Source organism: Meleagris gallopavo, chromosome 33, assembly GCF_905368555.1.
Source record: "Meleagris gallopavo chromosome 33, MGAL_WU_HG_1.1, whole genome shotgun sequence".
NCBI classification, from domain to species: Eukaryota; Metazoa; Chordata; class Aves; order Galliformes; family Phasianidae; genus Meleagris; species Meleagris gallopavo.
Genome location: NC_139437.1, coordinates 9,187 through 25,762, shown reverse-complemented (window position 1 = coordinate 25,762; position 16,576 = coordinate 9,187). Strand labels below are relative to the sequence as shown.

At 54.7% G+C, this 16,576-nt stretch overlaps 2 protein-coding genes and 1 pseudogene across 2 annotated transcripts; 2 read left to right on the top strand and 1 right to left on the bottom strand.

Moving 5' to 3' along the window:
* Positions 1-1,787: 1,787 nt before the first annotated feature.
* Positions 1,788-16,293, bottom strand: LOC116217823 (immunoglobulin superfamily member 1-like; annotated as a pseudogene).
* Positions 6,138-7,447, top strand: LOC104917243 (platelet glycoprotein VI-like). Its single transcript, XM_085214706.1, is given in 6 exon segments — positions 6,138-6,240; positions 6,314-6,349; positions 6,465-6,743; positions 6,825-6,888; positions 6,919-7,170; positions 7,288-7,447. Coding segments are annotated over 6 exon segments (822 nt in total). The 5' UTR covers positions 6,138-6,209.
* Positions 7,461-13,181, top strand: LOC100540527 (T-cell-interacting, activating receptor on myeloid cells protein 1-like). Its single transcript, XM_010728441.4, is given in 9 exon segments — positions 7,461-9,825; positions 9,899-9,934; positions 10,052-10,330; positions 10,412-10,456; positions 10,459-10,725; positions 10,848-10,988; positions 11,180-11,217; positions 11,882-11,954; positions 11,957-13,181. Coding segments are annotated over 9 exon segments (963 nt in total). The 5' UTR covers positions 7,461-9,794; the 3' UTR covers positions 12,010-13,181.
* Positions 16,294-16,576: the final 283 nt, after the last annotated feature.

Sequence of the window (16,576 nt, the reverse complement as noted above, 5' to 3'; positions counted from 1 at the left end):
ACCGAATTTGATGGGCGATGATGGTGAAGTACGAAGGGATGGAGTGGGGCAGGGGAGTGTTGGGGATGCTGTGTTCTAGGGGAACCTAGATCCTCTATAGAGGCGGTGAGATGGAAAGCCCAGCTGAAGTGCCTTTATACCAACGCACGCAGCCTGGGAAATAAGCAGGATGAGTTGAAAACCATGATGTGCTTAGGAAGTTATGACCTTGTTGCTATCACGGAAACATGGTGGGATGACTCCCATAACTGGAATACCACCACTGAAGGCTGTCGGCTCTTTAGAAGACATAGGCGAGGTAGGAAGGGTGGGGGTGTTGCCCTCTATGTCAAAGAGTGGATAGACTGTGAGGAGCTCCCTCTGAGAAACCATCAGGAACAGGTTGAGAGCCTGTGGGTTAGAATTGGGGATGGGTCTAACAGAGGCCAGCTGGTGCTAGGATTATACTATACTACAGGCCGCCTGATCAAGGGGAGACTGTTGACGAGGCTTTCTTGCTTCAGATGCGGGAGGCTTCTTGCTCACGGGCTCTTGTCCTGATGGGGGACTTCAACCACCCAGATATTTCTGCAAGGTTGTGGACAAGTGAGTTCACAATGACACGTTGGTCAGAAATGTGTTTGTGCCAGAAATGTTCTTGCGGTGAAGCAGTGCCATTGGTGGACACACAAAGGCTGTCCGGTTATCTGACAGCATCTGGTGCTTTGAAGCCTCTGCTGTTATGGCAAGAGCCTCGTCTTGCAAGTGTTGGAGAGGTCAGCTCTGACCAATGCTCCAACTTGGGAAGGACTTGTTGTCCCAGTGTGCGTTCACAGATTTGAGGAGTACAAGGAGGGACGGCAGGGTTAGAACTGAACATTAGGTATTTGGTGTCACTGTGAAGTGTATGGGGTGCACTGGTAAGGATTTGGGGATGTTAGACTGGGGGGCAATTGGGATTCTGGTGGCTAAGACTGGTCAACAGGAGACGTGGACTTGGGAATCTGGAATCCCTTAGTTTCAAGGATCCAATCGTCTTTTTGGGATGTTTCCTTATGGTTTGAGGGTGCCCGTGAGTTCTGAGGGGTGTGAAGGACTTGGGAGTCTGCGGAGACATAGATCTGGGGACTGAATAGGCGAGATACTGGGGGCCCTACATGGCATTTGGGGGTTCCACTATGGACTGGGGATGCCCATGGGATCTGGGGGCTGTGCAGGAGATCTGGGCATTCGCTGGGGCTTTGTGCTGTCTGCGATCTACATAGGCGCTATATTCTCAATTCTGGGGGTGCCTGTAGGGTCTGGGTGTGTGTAGGGCTGGAAGGGCACCAGGGGCTGGGGGATTACATGTGGAATTTGTCTGATATATATTTTGGTATCCCTTGGGCTGGATTTGGGGATGCACATAAAGACAGAGTAAGTCATATGAAGCTGGAAGTCCCTTGGGATCCACGTGGACAGGGTTTGGAGTTCCAGGTGGGGTATGGGAGTTCCCAAGGGGCAGGTTTGGTTTAGGGTTTCCCTGACTCATTGTCCTGGAACTGAATGGACTTATCCTGGGGGAGGGGCATCCGCATCAAAATGGGGAGGAGAGTGGGATGGATGGAGAACACCAAGGAGCACAAGGGGTATCAACAGTGCATGGAAGTGAAGGCAGGGTAACGTTAAGGGGATTTATCCACCTATATGGGATGGAAGATGAGGAAGGACCCAGCTGGAGGGAGGTATGGGGATTGAAAGGAATGGGAGGGAGATCGGAGGGTATATACACCATCAAGAGGAAGCGGAACATACTTAGATGTGATCTGTAGGCGTTCTGTTGAGTGTCAAAGTGATTCAGCTGTCTTCCCCACCAGGGCTGTCATCTCTTTGTATCCAGAGGCTGCGGGCATCGAGGACAAAGTAGAGGCCCAGGCCAAAGACGAGGGCGGCAGCGCAGCCCCTCACCACTGCCACCACCAGGTTCCCACGGGACCTCCTCTCATCACCTGTGGGGCCCAGCAGTGTGCGTGTCCCCATCCCCGGCCATCACCTCCACGAGGATGGGATGCAGAGACACTGCCAGCAACGAGAGGCACCAGGGACACGGAAATGGGGGCTCAGACCCACCTGGGGGTGCAGGTTCGGAATTCACTTCCAGTGTCACGTTGTCCCCAGGGGGGTGAGGAAAGAACATAGAAGCCCCCGGGGTGATAGGAGCACCTATAGGTGCCGGAGTGAGCAGGGGTCACCGTAAAGAGGGTGAAGGTGACTGTGCCCCCACGACTGGGGTTCTGGTGCTGGATAGGGGCTGAGTGCCCATCTTCCATAGATCATTGACGCTGTTTTATTTTTCCTTCCTAGAACCCAGCTCCATCTCCCTACCCCTTTTCCCTTTCCATTCCCACTGTGTGGGGCTGGGGGGTGGAAGGGGGCAGGGGCCGATTGCCCCCCTGTCATGGGCATAGATTGATCTAGTTAACTCTGTGGCAACAGGCTGGAGAAGTGGGCCTGTGAAAATCTAATGAGGTTCAATAAAGCCAAGTGCAGGGTGCTGCTCTTGGGTCAGGGCAAAGTGGGGGAAGATCTCCTTGAGAGCAGCCCTGAGGAGAAGGACTTGGGGGTCCTGGTGGACTTGGGGGTCCTGGTAGACGAGAAGCTGGACATGAGGCAGCAGTGTGTGCTTGCAGCCCAGATGGCCACCTGTGTTCTGGGCTGCATGAAAAAAGGGGTGGCCAGCAGGGAGAGGGAGGTGATTGTCCCCCTCCACTCGGCTCTTGTGAGGCCTCATTTGCAGTTCTGCGTCCAGGCCTGGGGCCCCCAGAATGGGAAGGAGCTCTTGGAGCAGGTCCAGATGAGGGCCACTAAGATGATCAGAGGGCTGGAGCATCTCTCCTATGAGGAAAGGCTGAGGGAATTGGGCTTGTTAGCTTGGAGAAGAGAAGGCTGCAGGGAGACCTCATTGTGGCCTTCCAGTACTTGAAGGGAGCGAATAAAAAGGAGGGGGAACGGCTGCTTGTGAGGGTGGGTGGTGACAGGACAAGGGGGAATGGTTTTAAATGGGGACAGGGGAGGTTTAGGTTAGATGTTAGGAGGAAGATTTTCCCCCGGAGGGTAGTAAGGCACTGGAACAGGTTGCCCAAGGAGGTTGAGGATGCCCCATCCCTGGAGGCATTCAAGGCCAGGCTGGATGTGGCTCTGGGCGGACTGGTCTGCTGGTTGGCAACCCTGCACACAGCAGGTTAGGTGAAGGTGAATTCAGGTGAAGCCATAGGAGGGGTCTCGTGGGGTCCCAATGGGATTTTACTGGGGTTCCTTGGTGGTCTTTGCAGTGGCCCCAAGGTGCGCACTGGGATTTGGGGTCCTCTGACACAGACCCTGACGTGGAGCTGCAGGACCTCAGGCCATCTGCAGGGGAATCTGCATCCAGAGGGCAGGGGAGAAGGGTGGGTGATGGAAGGCCTTGAAGGACACGTAGAGGAGAGGAGTAGAGGAGAAGGACACCTTGGGGCATCTGTGGGGGATCAAAGGCATTGAACCACTTCCTCACCAGGACTCTCATCTCACCACACCACGTGTCTACGTGCATCGAGGACAAAGTAGAGGCCAAGGATGAAGAGAAAGGCGGCAGCGCAGCCCCTCACCACCAACAGTTTTCTGAAATTATTTCTGTTTTGGTACATGGGAAGAGGAGGGAAGAGAGGGAAGGAGGGTTTGTGCCACACCATGTGGTTTGTGTTGTGCGCAGAACAGAAGAGGAAGCTTAAAACAGAAAAGGGGAAGTCATGTTGGCTGAAAAAACGGCCTTCTAGGAAAAAAAAAACAACCAGGAAACAGCAGATTGTCTGAGTAGAGGTTGGGATATAAAGACAGTTTTAGAGCTGAAGCCCCAGAGATGGAGTGACTTCAGTCATAGTTTAGTCCAGAGCTTCATTTAAATTCAAACCTACTGATGTGTCTCACCCAAAATGACAACATGTCCATCCAACACAGCAAAAATGTGGGCACCGAATGATGCCTGCCCTTCTCCTCCCAAACACAGACATCAGCCAAGTGCTCAGGTATGGGACTTGGTGCTCTCGGGGAGGTCCCAGTGTGGGAAACGGCATCAGAACTCCTCATCCCTGAGCAAAAGGAGGAAAGCCCCATCTCTTGGGTCAGCTCCCGGAAGCTGGAGCTTGTTGTTGGCCAATGAGGGGCTGGAGGTCTCTTCAAGCATAGGTTCCAGCCTTGAGATGCAGCCTGGGACCTGCGTTACCCATTGATTCTCAGTGACAGAGGTGTTCACAGTCCTGTTCATCACCACTGCAGGTGAGTGTTGAGGTTTCCATCATGCAGAGAAAATCCTTTGGGTCAATGCTGCTATCCCAGACTGGGATCTGTGCTGCCAAGAAGACACAGCCAAGGCCAAAGGACTGTCCTTCCACAGTGTAGGACATCTCAGTGGGCAGAAAATCCTTCTCCAGAAGTCCAACCCCACTTCCTCTAAGGCATCTAGGCACCTGGCCTCACCCCAACATGGATAATTGTGAGAAATATGGGTCACATCTCTGCTGGTTGTCCAAGCAGGAAGAGATGCTGGCATGAGTCTCACCAAGCCAAGAAATCCGTTGAACCAGGAGAACCCTTCTCTTCCATGAATGATGAATAGAACTCTTCAGGACACATTTAGGGACAGCGCTGGTTGGCGATCCTCAAACTGTGCAATTGTTGAGGCGCATCTCCCACAGTCCTTGTCCCCCTTGCTCTACCAATGCCAGTGCAGCTGTTCCAGTCCCATCCCCAGCTCTGTGCTCAGTGTCCATTGCAGTGGATGGGGGTACAGAGGCCAATGCTACTCTTTTTTCAATGGACATCCAGCCAATCCAACTGCTCTGCTCCTGGGGTTTCTTTGGAGGTGTCTGACAGCGCTGTGGACTTGGTAAAGAGATGTGCAAAAAGCCACTGATTATTGCTTAATATTTGGGTTCCTGGACTAACTTTTGGTGTCTTCTTTTATGTCTTGGGGAGAGGAGGTGGGATAAAGGTTGTCCTGAGGGTACGTTGTGTCCTCTCCTCAAATTTCTCATCAGAACCAAGGGATCTCTGCCCTAAAGACTGTGGGTTTTGGTGGTTGCCTGTACACTGCAAGCACCAAAGGAGTGCAGGCAACAAAGAGCATTTGTATTATTGGTGGAAGGAAAGGTTCTGCCGAGAGTGGCTTGCTGGGAACGTCCCAACAGCCCGTGATCTTTTCTCTCTCCTCTTTTCCAGAGATTCAGAACAAGGAGAAAGGAATCTCCCAACACTGGATGGCCTTTCACGGGGAAGCAAAAGGCATCCATGGAATTGGGTGAACCGCTCTCCCACCTCTCACCTGTGAGTTGTCCTCCTTGTCCTGGTGGCTGCTGCTTCGCCAGCCCATAAAGCTGGGGTACTTCTGGGATGGGGGCCACATCCAAATGTGAATCCAGAGGTAGTTATGAGGTGCTGAGGTCTGGAAAAGGCATTGTAGCATCCAGAGCTGTTCTTTGAGATTTGGAAGTTCATTGAGATGTAGAAGTGATGCACTGGGTGGGAAAACTGTTTGACTCCTACTTAAAAACAGATCCGTATTTTGTTTTCTTGGAGATGATCATTGTGATTTCCCCCCATCTGAAGCCAGTTGTCCGTCTGCCCTTCCAGATTTGAGGTGCAAGGTGGTGGCTTCTGAGCCTCCACGGGGGACGCTGGGCAAAGCTCCTCCCAGGGCAGCATGCAGAGGAACTGGGTGGTGGGACCACGTGTTCCCCAGTGCACATGTTAGTTTCAGCATGTGCCCATATTGGAGTGGGTGTCACTGTGTCCCCAAAGATTCCTGATGCTGTTCCCAGTGGGGATGGCAGTGGAAAGGGCAGCGGGGGCAGTGGGTTAAGTGCAGGTTGCACATGTTGGGGACTGCGTGTAACATCCCATGTGTGACACCGCATTGCATCCATGTGTCCTGCAGTTGGCATCTCATAAGGGGACACCCAGCAAGGCCACGCACTGGCAGCCTTTTGGGCACAGTGTGTGACAGCTGACAGGTGACAGCTTGTGTGGGACACCACAATAACGGTTATGAACCAGTCCATGTGTGTCATCCCATCCTGGGCCCCATGGTGCCACTGCATGGGGAAGAGAATTGTCAGATGAGGAGGTGACGTCGTGCCATTGTGTCTCCAAGGGGAAGTGAGAGCGGACCTCCAGACACATCCTGGGCTGTCTCACTGTCCCCAAGTTGCTCCTGCCTCATGGCACCAATGGCTCTGGCCCTCATCCTGGGTGAGTGACAATGGGGACGTGGTGCCACGGGGGTTGGTGGCCCTGTGTGGGACCAGGACCGTGTCCTTTGCAGGTTGGTGGCTGGTGGCTGCGAGCAGAGCACAGCAACGTGAGTATGGGGACAGGGGGATAATGGGGAGAGAGGGAGGGGAGCGTGGTAGGGGGCATCAGAGGGGCAGAGGAGGATGTGCAGGGACAAGGCTGACTGCTGTCCCCTGTCCCAGTGCCCCCACCCTCCCTGTCACTGCACCCCAGCCAGGGGGTGTCCCTGGGGGACAATGTCACCCTGCGGTGCCACCTGCCCCGTCCAGCTACCTGGGTCTGGTTGCGCCAGCACGAAGGATTCAATTGCTGCAGATACAAGCACAAGGAGCAGGACACGGTAGAGTTCTCCTTCTTGAGCACAAATCGGGAGCACGCAGGTACATATCGGTGCAAGTATCAGGTGTCTGATTCATGAGGAGTATCAGAGATGAGTGACCCTGTGGAGCTGGTGCTGACAGGTGAGGGCACTGGGGATAGCAGATGGCACTGGGCGCTCCCAACAGGACCGTGTCCCATTGCTGTCCGCTCCCCTCGTGCAGATCACAGCTTTCCCCCGCCCAACATCTCCCTTCACCCCAAGGAATGTGTGGAGATAGGGACCAACGTCACCCTCTGTGTGGAGACAAGGACCAATGTCACCATCCAGTGCTGGAACAAGGACTATGGGGCCACCTTCCTCCTGCACAAGGATGGACGCTCAGCTCTTGTCCAGCGCCAGGGCTCTGATGGTGCTGGCACGGCCTCCTTCACCTTCTCTGGAGTGACCCTGGCAGACTCCGGCACCTACAGGTGCTCCTTCCGCCCCTGGCATTCCCCCTTTGTGTCCTCACCCCTTGGGGACAGCGTGACACTGGAGGTGACACCCACACCTGCACCCCCAGGTAGGTACCAGCCCCCCTATTTGGGTGCCTCCAGTGTCACTCATGGGTGGCAGCGTCATCACATCCCTCCCCACGGAGGTGTTGCTGGGGATGAAGACACCCAAATACCTGCACCCCACAGGGCTGAGTTGGTGTCCCATGGGAACCTGGTGGTGGCAGTGCTGAGGGGCTGCGCTGCTGCCCTCGTTTTTGCCCTCGGCATCTTCTTTGTCATCGATGCCCGCAGCCTCTGGATACGGAGAGATGAGAGTCTGGGTGGGGAATGTCTTCAATGGTTTTGATCTCCTATAGATCTGCCCTGGTGTCCTCTTGCTCCCCTTCCATTCCTCTGTAGAATGCACCATACGTACCATTTGATCCACTATTAGTTGTCTATTGATTCCCCCAGATTTCCCTAGCCCCCATCCCATCTCCTATAAATCCCCCCATATACCCCCGCCTCCCCTTCCAGCCCCTATCAATTATCCCCGTCATCTTGTGCATCCATGTCCATCCTTTATAGATCCACTATTCACAGTCAGTGAATGATGAGAACAGCTTTTCTACTCTTTGAGAACAGCCTTTCTCACCACCTGACTCCAACTCTCAGGCTGGAGCAGACAAGATCCTCTGGAGAAAGGCATTCCCTCACTCTGGATTCTCTGTCTCTGCTTCTGCTCTTTGGGGAAGGCCTTGGGGAAAAGCACTGTGAGTCAGGCAGGGCGGCGCAGAGTGCACGGCAGTAAGAGCTGTGCTTCAGCCCTGAAGGCACCCAAGGGGGGATTTATTTTGGCGTGGGATGGAAACGATGAGTCTGCCTGAAAGGTGATGGGGGGGTACGGCCCTGGCACAGTGTGGGTGCTGGGGAGGACGTTTACAGTTTGGGGCGACACGGGTCGCTGTCACATTGCCCTGCCAGGAGGGGCTGGGCAGGAAAGTGAGGAGTGGGACTTTGTGGAAGGAGGGAATGTCTGCACCGGTTTTCTTTTTCTTGGTGATGGGAACTGTGCGAGTCATTGTTGCTGTCTTTGTGATTGTTCAACATTTGTGTTGTAAAAGTGCTCCTTGTGGAATCCCATTCCCTGCTTGAAATACTCTGTGTTGCTGGGGGACGTGGGTTACGACTCTTGCCCAGGGAATTCGGTGCCCTGGGGAAGCGGGTGGGCTCCATTCCCCAGCAGCACACAAGGGATTTTCAACCAGTCCCGAAGAGCAGCCGGGATAAACAGCTGTGATGGGACACAGGGAGTCAAAAGAAAAGCCAGAAAGACCCCACTGTGTCAGTGGAGAGACGTCACTGGTGAGCCTGGGGGAACAATGCATGAGAAACCGGGAACATAAATGATGTAACAGGACCAGATGTTATAAGTGAGTGTTCTAATGGTGAGACCGAGCGCTGGTGCCTGTGGGAATGTATTGTTTGAGTCGTGGGCTTTGGAAGGAGTGGGACAAACTGGCTGGATGTTGTGTGGGAGTGTAATGGTTAATGGTGTGTGTGAGTGTAATTGAGGGTACAAATAGTGGAACTGTGGGGAAGAAAAAGGCAGAAGGGTTGAGGAAAGTCAGTGAGATTGAGATATCAGATATTATCGGATATTATGATCTGCGCCGGCGTGAGAACAACCCTCCTGCACCCCCTTCCCAGGGGCTCATAAGCAGAACTCTGAGAGTGGTAGAGAGAGATCCGGAGCCGGAGACTGCAGTGAGCAGTGCTGACAGAGGCAAGGATGGCTCTGTTTCTCAGCTTCTCGCTCTGTGCCGCCAGCGAGGGGCTGGGGGCACCAGGAGCTGGGAGGGGACAGAACCGGGACAGCTGACCTGCAGTGCCAAAGGGATCTCCCCCACCATATGGCATCAGGTGAGCTCTGAGGAGCTTCCTGGCGGGGAGAAACCACTGCTGGAGGCGGTGTGCGGTGAGCAGTTGCGTTGTGCATCACCGGTTTCTATCTATTCAGATCTCTATAATTAAAATCACCGTTATTTCTCTCTTCCCTTTTTGTCTTCTCTGTGTGTTTCTGGTTTCATTTGTGGTGAAGACCCGATTCAGAAACAGCCCTGAGCTGTGCCCTGAGGCAGGATGGCTGTGGGCAGCACGGTGTGTGGGAGGTCACGGGCGGTGTCGCTCACCATTGTCCCCAACACGTGCAAGACGGGAGCGCTGCCGTGGCACCAATCAGCCCAGCGGGCACAAAGGGATGCTGGGGAGCAGCTCTGGGACTGCAGCACTGCCAGACTTGGCAGCTTTGGGATGGGCACACTCACAGAGCGAGGACACCCACCCCCCTTTGGCTGAACCAACGCTGCCATCCACAGCGCTCATCCCTTCCTCTGCCCGTCTCTCTCTTTCTCTTCCCTGCACTCCACCTCCTTCTCTTCTCTTCCCTTTCCTCTCCTGAAGCTCCTCAGCACTGCAAGGCTTATTTCCATTTCTTCTCGTCGCATCGCTCAGCTGCACCGAGAGATGTAACGGTCAGAGTGCCAATGCCTCCATAGCAATCAGAGCGCAGAGATTCTCCTTCGGGGACTAAATTTGTCACGCCAGGAGGTGACGTTGCAACATCCTGATGAAAAAGGGGAAGTGAGAGATGCTTTCTCTCACCACTCCCTGTCCCAGCTGCAGCCTCACTGTCCCCAAGCTGCTGCAGCCTCATGGCACCAATGGCGCTGGCCCTCATCCTGGGTGAGTGACAATGGGGACGCGGTGCCACGGGGGTTGGTGGCCCTGTGTGGGACCAGGACCGTGTCCCTTGCAGGTTGGTGGCTGGTGGCACTGAGCAGGGCAGAGCAACGTGAGTATGGGGACAGGGGGAGAGTGGGGAGAGAGGGAGGGGAGGGTAATCAGGGGGCCATGAGAGGGGCAGAGGAGGGTGTGCAGGGACAAGGCTGACTGCTGTCCCCTGTCCCAGTGCCCCCACCCTCCCTGTCGCTGCACCCCAGCCAGGGGGTGTCCCTGGGGGACACTGTCACCCTGCGCTGCCACCTGCCCCAGCTGGTTGCCTGGGTCTGGCTGTACCAGGACGGAGGTAGGACACACAACAAGTTCCAGGACAAGGGGCAGGATGCGGTCGAGTTCTCCTTCGTTAGCGCACGTTGGGAGCATGCAGGGACGTATCGGTGCCAGTACCATGTGTCTGAGCCATTGGGAACATCAGAAAAGAGCGATCCCGTGGAGCTGGTGCTGACAGGTGAGGGCTCTGGGGATAATGGTGGGCTTTGGGCTGTACCCATAGGGTGCTGTCCCACGTCTCTCCCCTCCCTGCACACAGATCGCAGGTACCCCCCACCTGGCATTTCTCTGAGCTTTGAGGGACACGTGTGGAGAGAGGGTCCAATGTCACCATCCGGTGCTGGAACTGGGAGTATGGATCCTCCTTCCTCCTGCACAAGGGTGGGCACTCAGCCCCTGTCCAGCGCCAGGACCCCATTGGTGGAGGAATGGCCACCTTCACCCTCTTTGGGGTGTCCCCCACTGACAGCGGCACCTATAGCTGCTCCTACCGCCCCAGGGGTCACCCGTCTGTGTCCTCACCCCTCGGGGACAGCGTGACACTTGAGGTGACATCCCCACCTACACATCCAGGTAGGTCTGAGTCAGCCATGTGTTTGTCCCTCGTATCACCCACGGGTGGCAGTGTCACCTCATCCCGTCCCCAGGGAGGTGGTTTCTGGGGATGGCATCACCCAAACATCCGGACTGCACAGGTGCCAATGGGGAATCCCGTGGGAGCCTGGTTGTGGCAGTGGCAGGGGGCTGTGCCGCTGCCCTCGCCTTCGGCCTCATCCTCATCATCTTCTTCCTCCTGCCTGCCTGCAGACGGCGGATACAGACAACAGCCGGCTCTGGTGAGGAAGGGGTTAAATGGCTTCATTCCCCAGAGATGCCCCAAGCACCCACTGCTGCATTGCACCCCAGTACATTCCCTGGAGTTCCTATTTCCCTGTCCATCCTGCGTAAATCCCCCTCCATGTCTCTCTGGTGTCCCTCTGAGTTCCTCCGTAACCGTGACCGTCCCCCTTTCCTCTTTTTGATGCAGGTGAGTCCCTCAAGAATTCCAAGGCCAATGAGCTCCAGGTAAGAGTCTGTGTGTGGTGACCTCAAATACCAAACTGCCCCCTAACCCCCGCTCCCCTCAGCTGAACCATAGAAAGAACCTCAAACCCTGCCCATGGTGAACCCAGAGGACCTCCAGCACTACATGGCTTACTCTAACTTTGTTTACACTCCCCAAATCCAACCCATGGGGAGCACAAATCCACGTTGTGGAGAGTCCCCACATCCTTCATCTCAGCCTCCGTGTTCCCTGGGTACATCCAAACCCTAGGCTCACCACTGACTCCGTGAACATCGCAGAACTTGAACCGAAAACACCACTCATCTGGACCCCAGGTTTCTGACCCATGGGCACCTGTCCCATCTCAGCCACCTGTCGGATCTCCAAACCCTAAACGTCCTCTGAATACCCCACGGGCAACCTATGTCATATACATAGGAACACCAAATCTAAGCCTCTGCACACCCCAAACCCTTAGCCATCCCCAGACCCCATGGGCACTCTCAAGCCAAGTACTGGGAACCCCTAACAACACTTGTAGCGTCCCTCAGAGTCTGACCCGTGCAGCCCAGAACCACAAGCACACTCTCTTGGCTATTACTCAGCATACTGAGATGATTGGTTTCCCTGCAAACACTTTGGGGAACCCCATGGTATCACCCCGCTGTTCTCCTGTGTCTCCAGGTGCCACCCGCTGACAACGAGGGGCTGACCTACACTGAGCTGCAAGCTGTCACCCCCAGCTTCTGCCGCCCTGGGGTCCCCCAACCCCTGTTATCTATGCTGAGGTGGGCCCTGGGAGACCCCACTGATGTCCCCTACGTGGGAAGCCTCATTTTTGGAGTGCAAGAATGGAAACAGACACCAAGTTCCCCGCTTGGGTCTCATGGATGCCCACTGCTCCCCCAGTCCCACAAATCTCCCCAAATTTAACATCCCCCCAAATCCCCATTGGTGTGCACCAAATCGTCCCTAATCCCACCAAATCCCTGAACTACCATCACAATCCATCCTTATCACCTGGATTACTTTACATCCCTGGAGACCTCCTAACTCTTCCCAGATCACCTCCAAACCCCACCAGCACTCCTGTAGGACCCCCAAAACTCTCAAACTCCACACCAAACTCCACCCCCAGCCCTGAGGGACCCCTGGATCAGTCCCAGTTCACCACAAAAGGTCCCATACCACTGCAGTGGTGTGTAACAACATTCACCTCTGATGTCATGGGCCAAAATAATAAATCAGCAGGTATTACTTTCAGAACAGCCCTCAGGAAGTAATGGCGTGGTTCAACTCTTACTCACTGAATATATATATATTTTAATATTGGTTATTGAAACTAAAAAAGAGAGAAACAAACCCATAAAACTAGTGAGGTGCTTGCCCTTGTTTTTGTGAAACAAACCCATCAGTCTGGCTCAGTGGAAGCAGCTGCAGTTGTTAGTGAGCTCTCAGGAGTCTGTCAGGGAGTTCTGATAACATTTCCCTCCTCTTGTGCTCCGTCCTTGGCAATAGTTTGTCACAGACGTCCGTGCCCCAAAGGGCCGTGCCATGGATGAGGCAGATGTGGAGCGATGGCTGTATCTCTCTGCTCAGAGAGGGCTCACGGAGTCTGGGAGAGACACACGGCCACAGTTCTGAGCTCAATGCCCGGCTGCAGCGCTCTCCATTCCATCCGAAAACTCACAGCTCCTGTGTTTATGGTGACAAAAAACGGATCTCCCATCAACCCCAAAACGGATGATTTTCTCAGCACTTTTGAGCCCTGTTCCCCAATCCCTGCACACAGCTGCGTCTTTCCGCTGCTCACAGCACTGAGCACCGCCCCATAACCAGGCCTTGGGACCAGAGTTCTTCTCCATCTCCCCAAAGGAACTCCTCATTCCTGAGGGATCCCTCCAACCTTCCCAGTCCTGCCCCAAAATACAACCCACCATTCCTCTGGAAACCAAAACTCTTTGCAATCCACCCCAAAACCAAACCACCAGACCTGTGGGACCTCAGATCTGTGCCCAGCCACCCCAAGGCCACCAGGAATCCACGTATCACAGCACACGTGTGCACACCCATATGTCTGCCTCAACACGTGTGCCACTGCATCTGTTCATGTGTATGACATGTGTGTGCACACGCACAGGAGCTGTACACACGTGTACTACATGCTTAGTGCTCTGCCTCTGCGTGTGTGTGACACCATGTGTGCACACTGATCCGCGTACAAAATAATGCACACGTGTGTGTCCTTAGCATGTGACAAATGTCTGTGTGGGTGTCACTGTGTCCCCAAAGGTCCCTGCTGCTGTCCCCGGTGGGGATGGCAGAGGAAAGCACAGTGGGGACACAGTGTGGTACCCAAAGTGCGTGGTGACAGCTGGCTGGACGTGTTGGGGACCTTGTGTGACATCCCATGTGGGACATTTCCATTGGAGCCATGTCCTGTGTTTGGCGTCCTATGGGGGACAGCGTGCAGGGCTGGTGCACTGGTTCCCAGTGAGGAAGGAGCTGGTAGAAGGAGGTGATGGCGTCAGGCACACGTGGGCTGGGCTCCTGCTGGAGGTTGGATGGGCACAGGAAGAAGGACATCCCCTCCATGTGTTCTTGTGGAGGTGGTGGAGGGTCTGCAGGTCCTCACGAGCGTGGGCTGGGAGCTTCACAGACTCCAGACCTTGTGAAGTGGTCCCAGTGTAGAGCAGATGAATGTTGGTAGCACGTGGGTCTGTGTAGACCTCATCCCACCAGGATCCAGGGTGCATTATCACCATTTCAGATTCAACTTCCAATTCCTCACATCAGGGTTTCCTGATGAGGGCTAATTGTTTGATGCAAATCCATTCCACCTCTGGACATTTGCTGGCTTCCTTCTTCCCCATCCCTTCCTTCCTTCTGTCCCCACTACAAACCAGGATCAGCCCATAACACAACCAACACTGCTGGTGTTTCCTGGGGAAAACATTGAAACAAGAAGCCCCCAAACCAAGCTTGCAATGAGCAGCCAGCACCCAAAACAACACTCACCATCGTGCTTCTCAACAGGAGGAAAAACCACTCTCAGAATGCCTGAAATCCACGTTACTATTTTCCCCATCCATAGATCACAAGTTCACAAGACTGTCCCCAAAATGACAAATCCCAGGGCAACTTCTTGCTTTGTGACCAACCCACTGGTGTCTGCATCCGGTGCCAGGAAATGGCGCTCGCTGGGCTTCTTATCTGGGCTTTGCATCTTTTAATTTCCCATGTTGAATATAGGTACACGCGTGCTGCAGCCTTTCCCCTTAACTCGTCAGTAGGTGCCACAGGTTGCTCCTCTTGAGGTGTAAATACACCTCTAGGTTCAGAAATTCAGAAATGTGTATATTTACGTTTATATATTTCTTCACAGATTTGCACAAAGCAGTTGTTCTTCACCTACCAACTGATGCTAAAAGCAGAACGGAGGGTGGGCAGCAGAGTTTGGTGCATTTAGGTTTTGCTGGGATTGAAATCATTTGGAGTACATTCAGTGAGGACTTGGGGGCATTAGATTTGGGCTACTGGGTTTTGTGGGCATGGAGACTGAGGAGAGGAACTCAGCATCAAGTTGCCCTGAAGAGGAATGTGGGGTCTGGCCATAGTGAGGCACCCGGATAGGGGAGGCATCAGTGAGGTGCCCCAGTGCCCACCTCAGCATTGATAGCAGGAGGCTGGGAGGTGGTGGGGGACCATGGTGGGTCGGAGGTCACAGCTCAGCAGAGTTCAGACCCTCGCTTTCACCAAGGAGCACCTGGGGACACAGGGGACAGGGGAATGTCACCAGCTCTGTCCACAAGATGCATGGGAGAATCTATGGAACAGATATGCGTGGGCGTGTCCAAGAGGGTGGTGTAGATTTTGGGTTCCACGTGGACTGGATGTAGGGAGCACACATAAAGTTAGGTGAAGCCATAGGAGGGGTCTCGTGGAGTTCCAATGGGATTTTAATGGGGTTCCTTGGTGGGCTTCGCAGTGGCCCCAAGGTGCGCAATGGGATTTGGGATCCTCTGACACAGACCCTGACCTGGAGCTGCAGGACCTCAAGCTTTCTGCAGGGGAATCTGCATTCAGAGGGCAGGGGAGAAGGGTGGGTGATGGAAGGCCCTGAGGGACACACAGAGAGGAGAAGGACACCAAGGGCATCTGTGGGGGATCAAAGGCATGGAACCACTTCCTCATCAGAACTCTCATCTCACCACACCATGAGTCTGCGGGCATTGAGGAAAAGTAGAGGCCGAGGATGAAGACAAAGGCAGCAGCGCAGCCCCTCATCACCGACAGCACCAGGTTCCCACAGGAATTCCTTTCAGCGCCTGCGGGGTCCAGCGGTGTTCGTGTCCCCATCCTTGACCACCATCTCCACGTGGATGGGATGCAGTGACACTGCCAGCAACGAGAGACACTAGGAGCACGGAAATGGGGGCTCTGGCCTACCTGAGGGTGCAGCTGTGGGTGTCACCTCCAGTGTCACGCTGTCCCCAAGGGCTGAGGACACAAGGAAGGAGCTTGTGGGCTGATAGGAGCATCCATAGCTGCCAGCGTCAGCTGGGATCACCGCAAATAGGCTGAAGGTGGCCGTGCCCACACCATTGTAGTCCTGATGCTGGACAGGGGCTGAGTGCCCATGTTTGTGTAGAAGGATGGCTCCCCTACAGCCCGTGTTCCAGCACTGAATGGTGACATTGGTCCCCATCTCCACACATTCATCAGGGCCGAGGGAAATGCCAGGAGGGGATAACTGTGATCTGAGTGGGGGGAGGATAGAATGATGGGATGTTGCTCTGTGAGAACAGTCTAGAGCCACCAGCCTACCCAGAGCCCTCACCTGTCACCACCAGCTCCACGGGGTCACATGTCTCTGATGTCCTGAATAGCACAAATATCAACAGCCGTACTGCACCGAATCCTTCTGCTGTACGTTAAACGAGAGCAACTCAGCAGTGTTATTCTCCTTCTCCTTGTAATTGCTGTATGTCCAACCTCCATCCTGGTACAGCCGATCCCAGGTAGCTGGCCGGGAGCAGATGGCAGCTCAGGGTGACAGTGGCCTGGCTGGTGAAGTGACAGGGAGGGTCGGGGCTCTGGGACAGGGGACAGCAGTCAGCCCTGTCCCTGCACACCCCCCTCTGCCCCTCTCATGGCCCCTACCCACGCTCCCCTCTCGCTCTCCCCATTCTCCCTCTGCCCTCATACTCACATATCCATGCTTTGCTCGCTCCCACCAGCCACCAACCTGCAAGGGACACGGTCCTGGTTCCATACAGAGCCTCCAACCTCCGTGGCACCGCGTCCCCATTGTCACTCATCCAGGATGAGGGCCAGCGCCATTGTTGCCATGAGGCTGCAGCAGCTTGGGGACAGCGA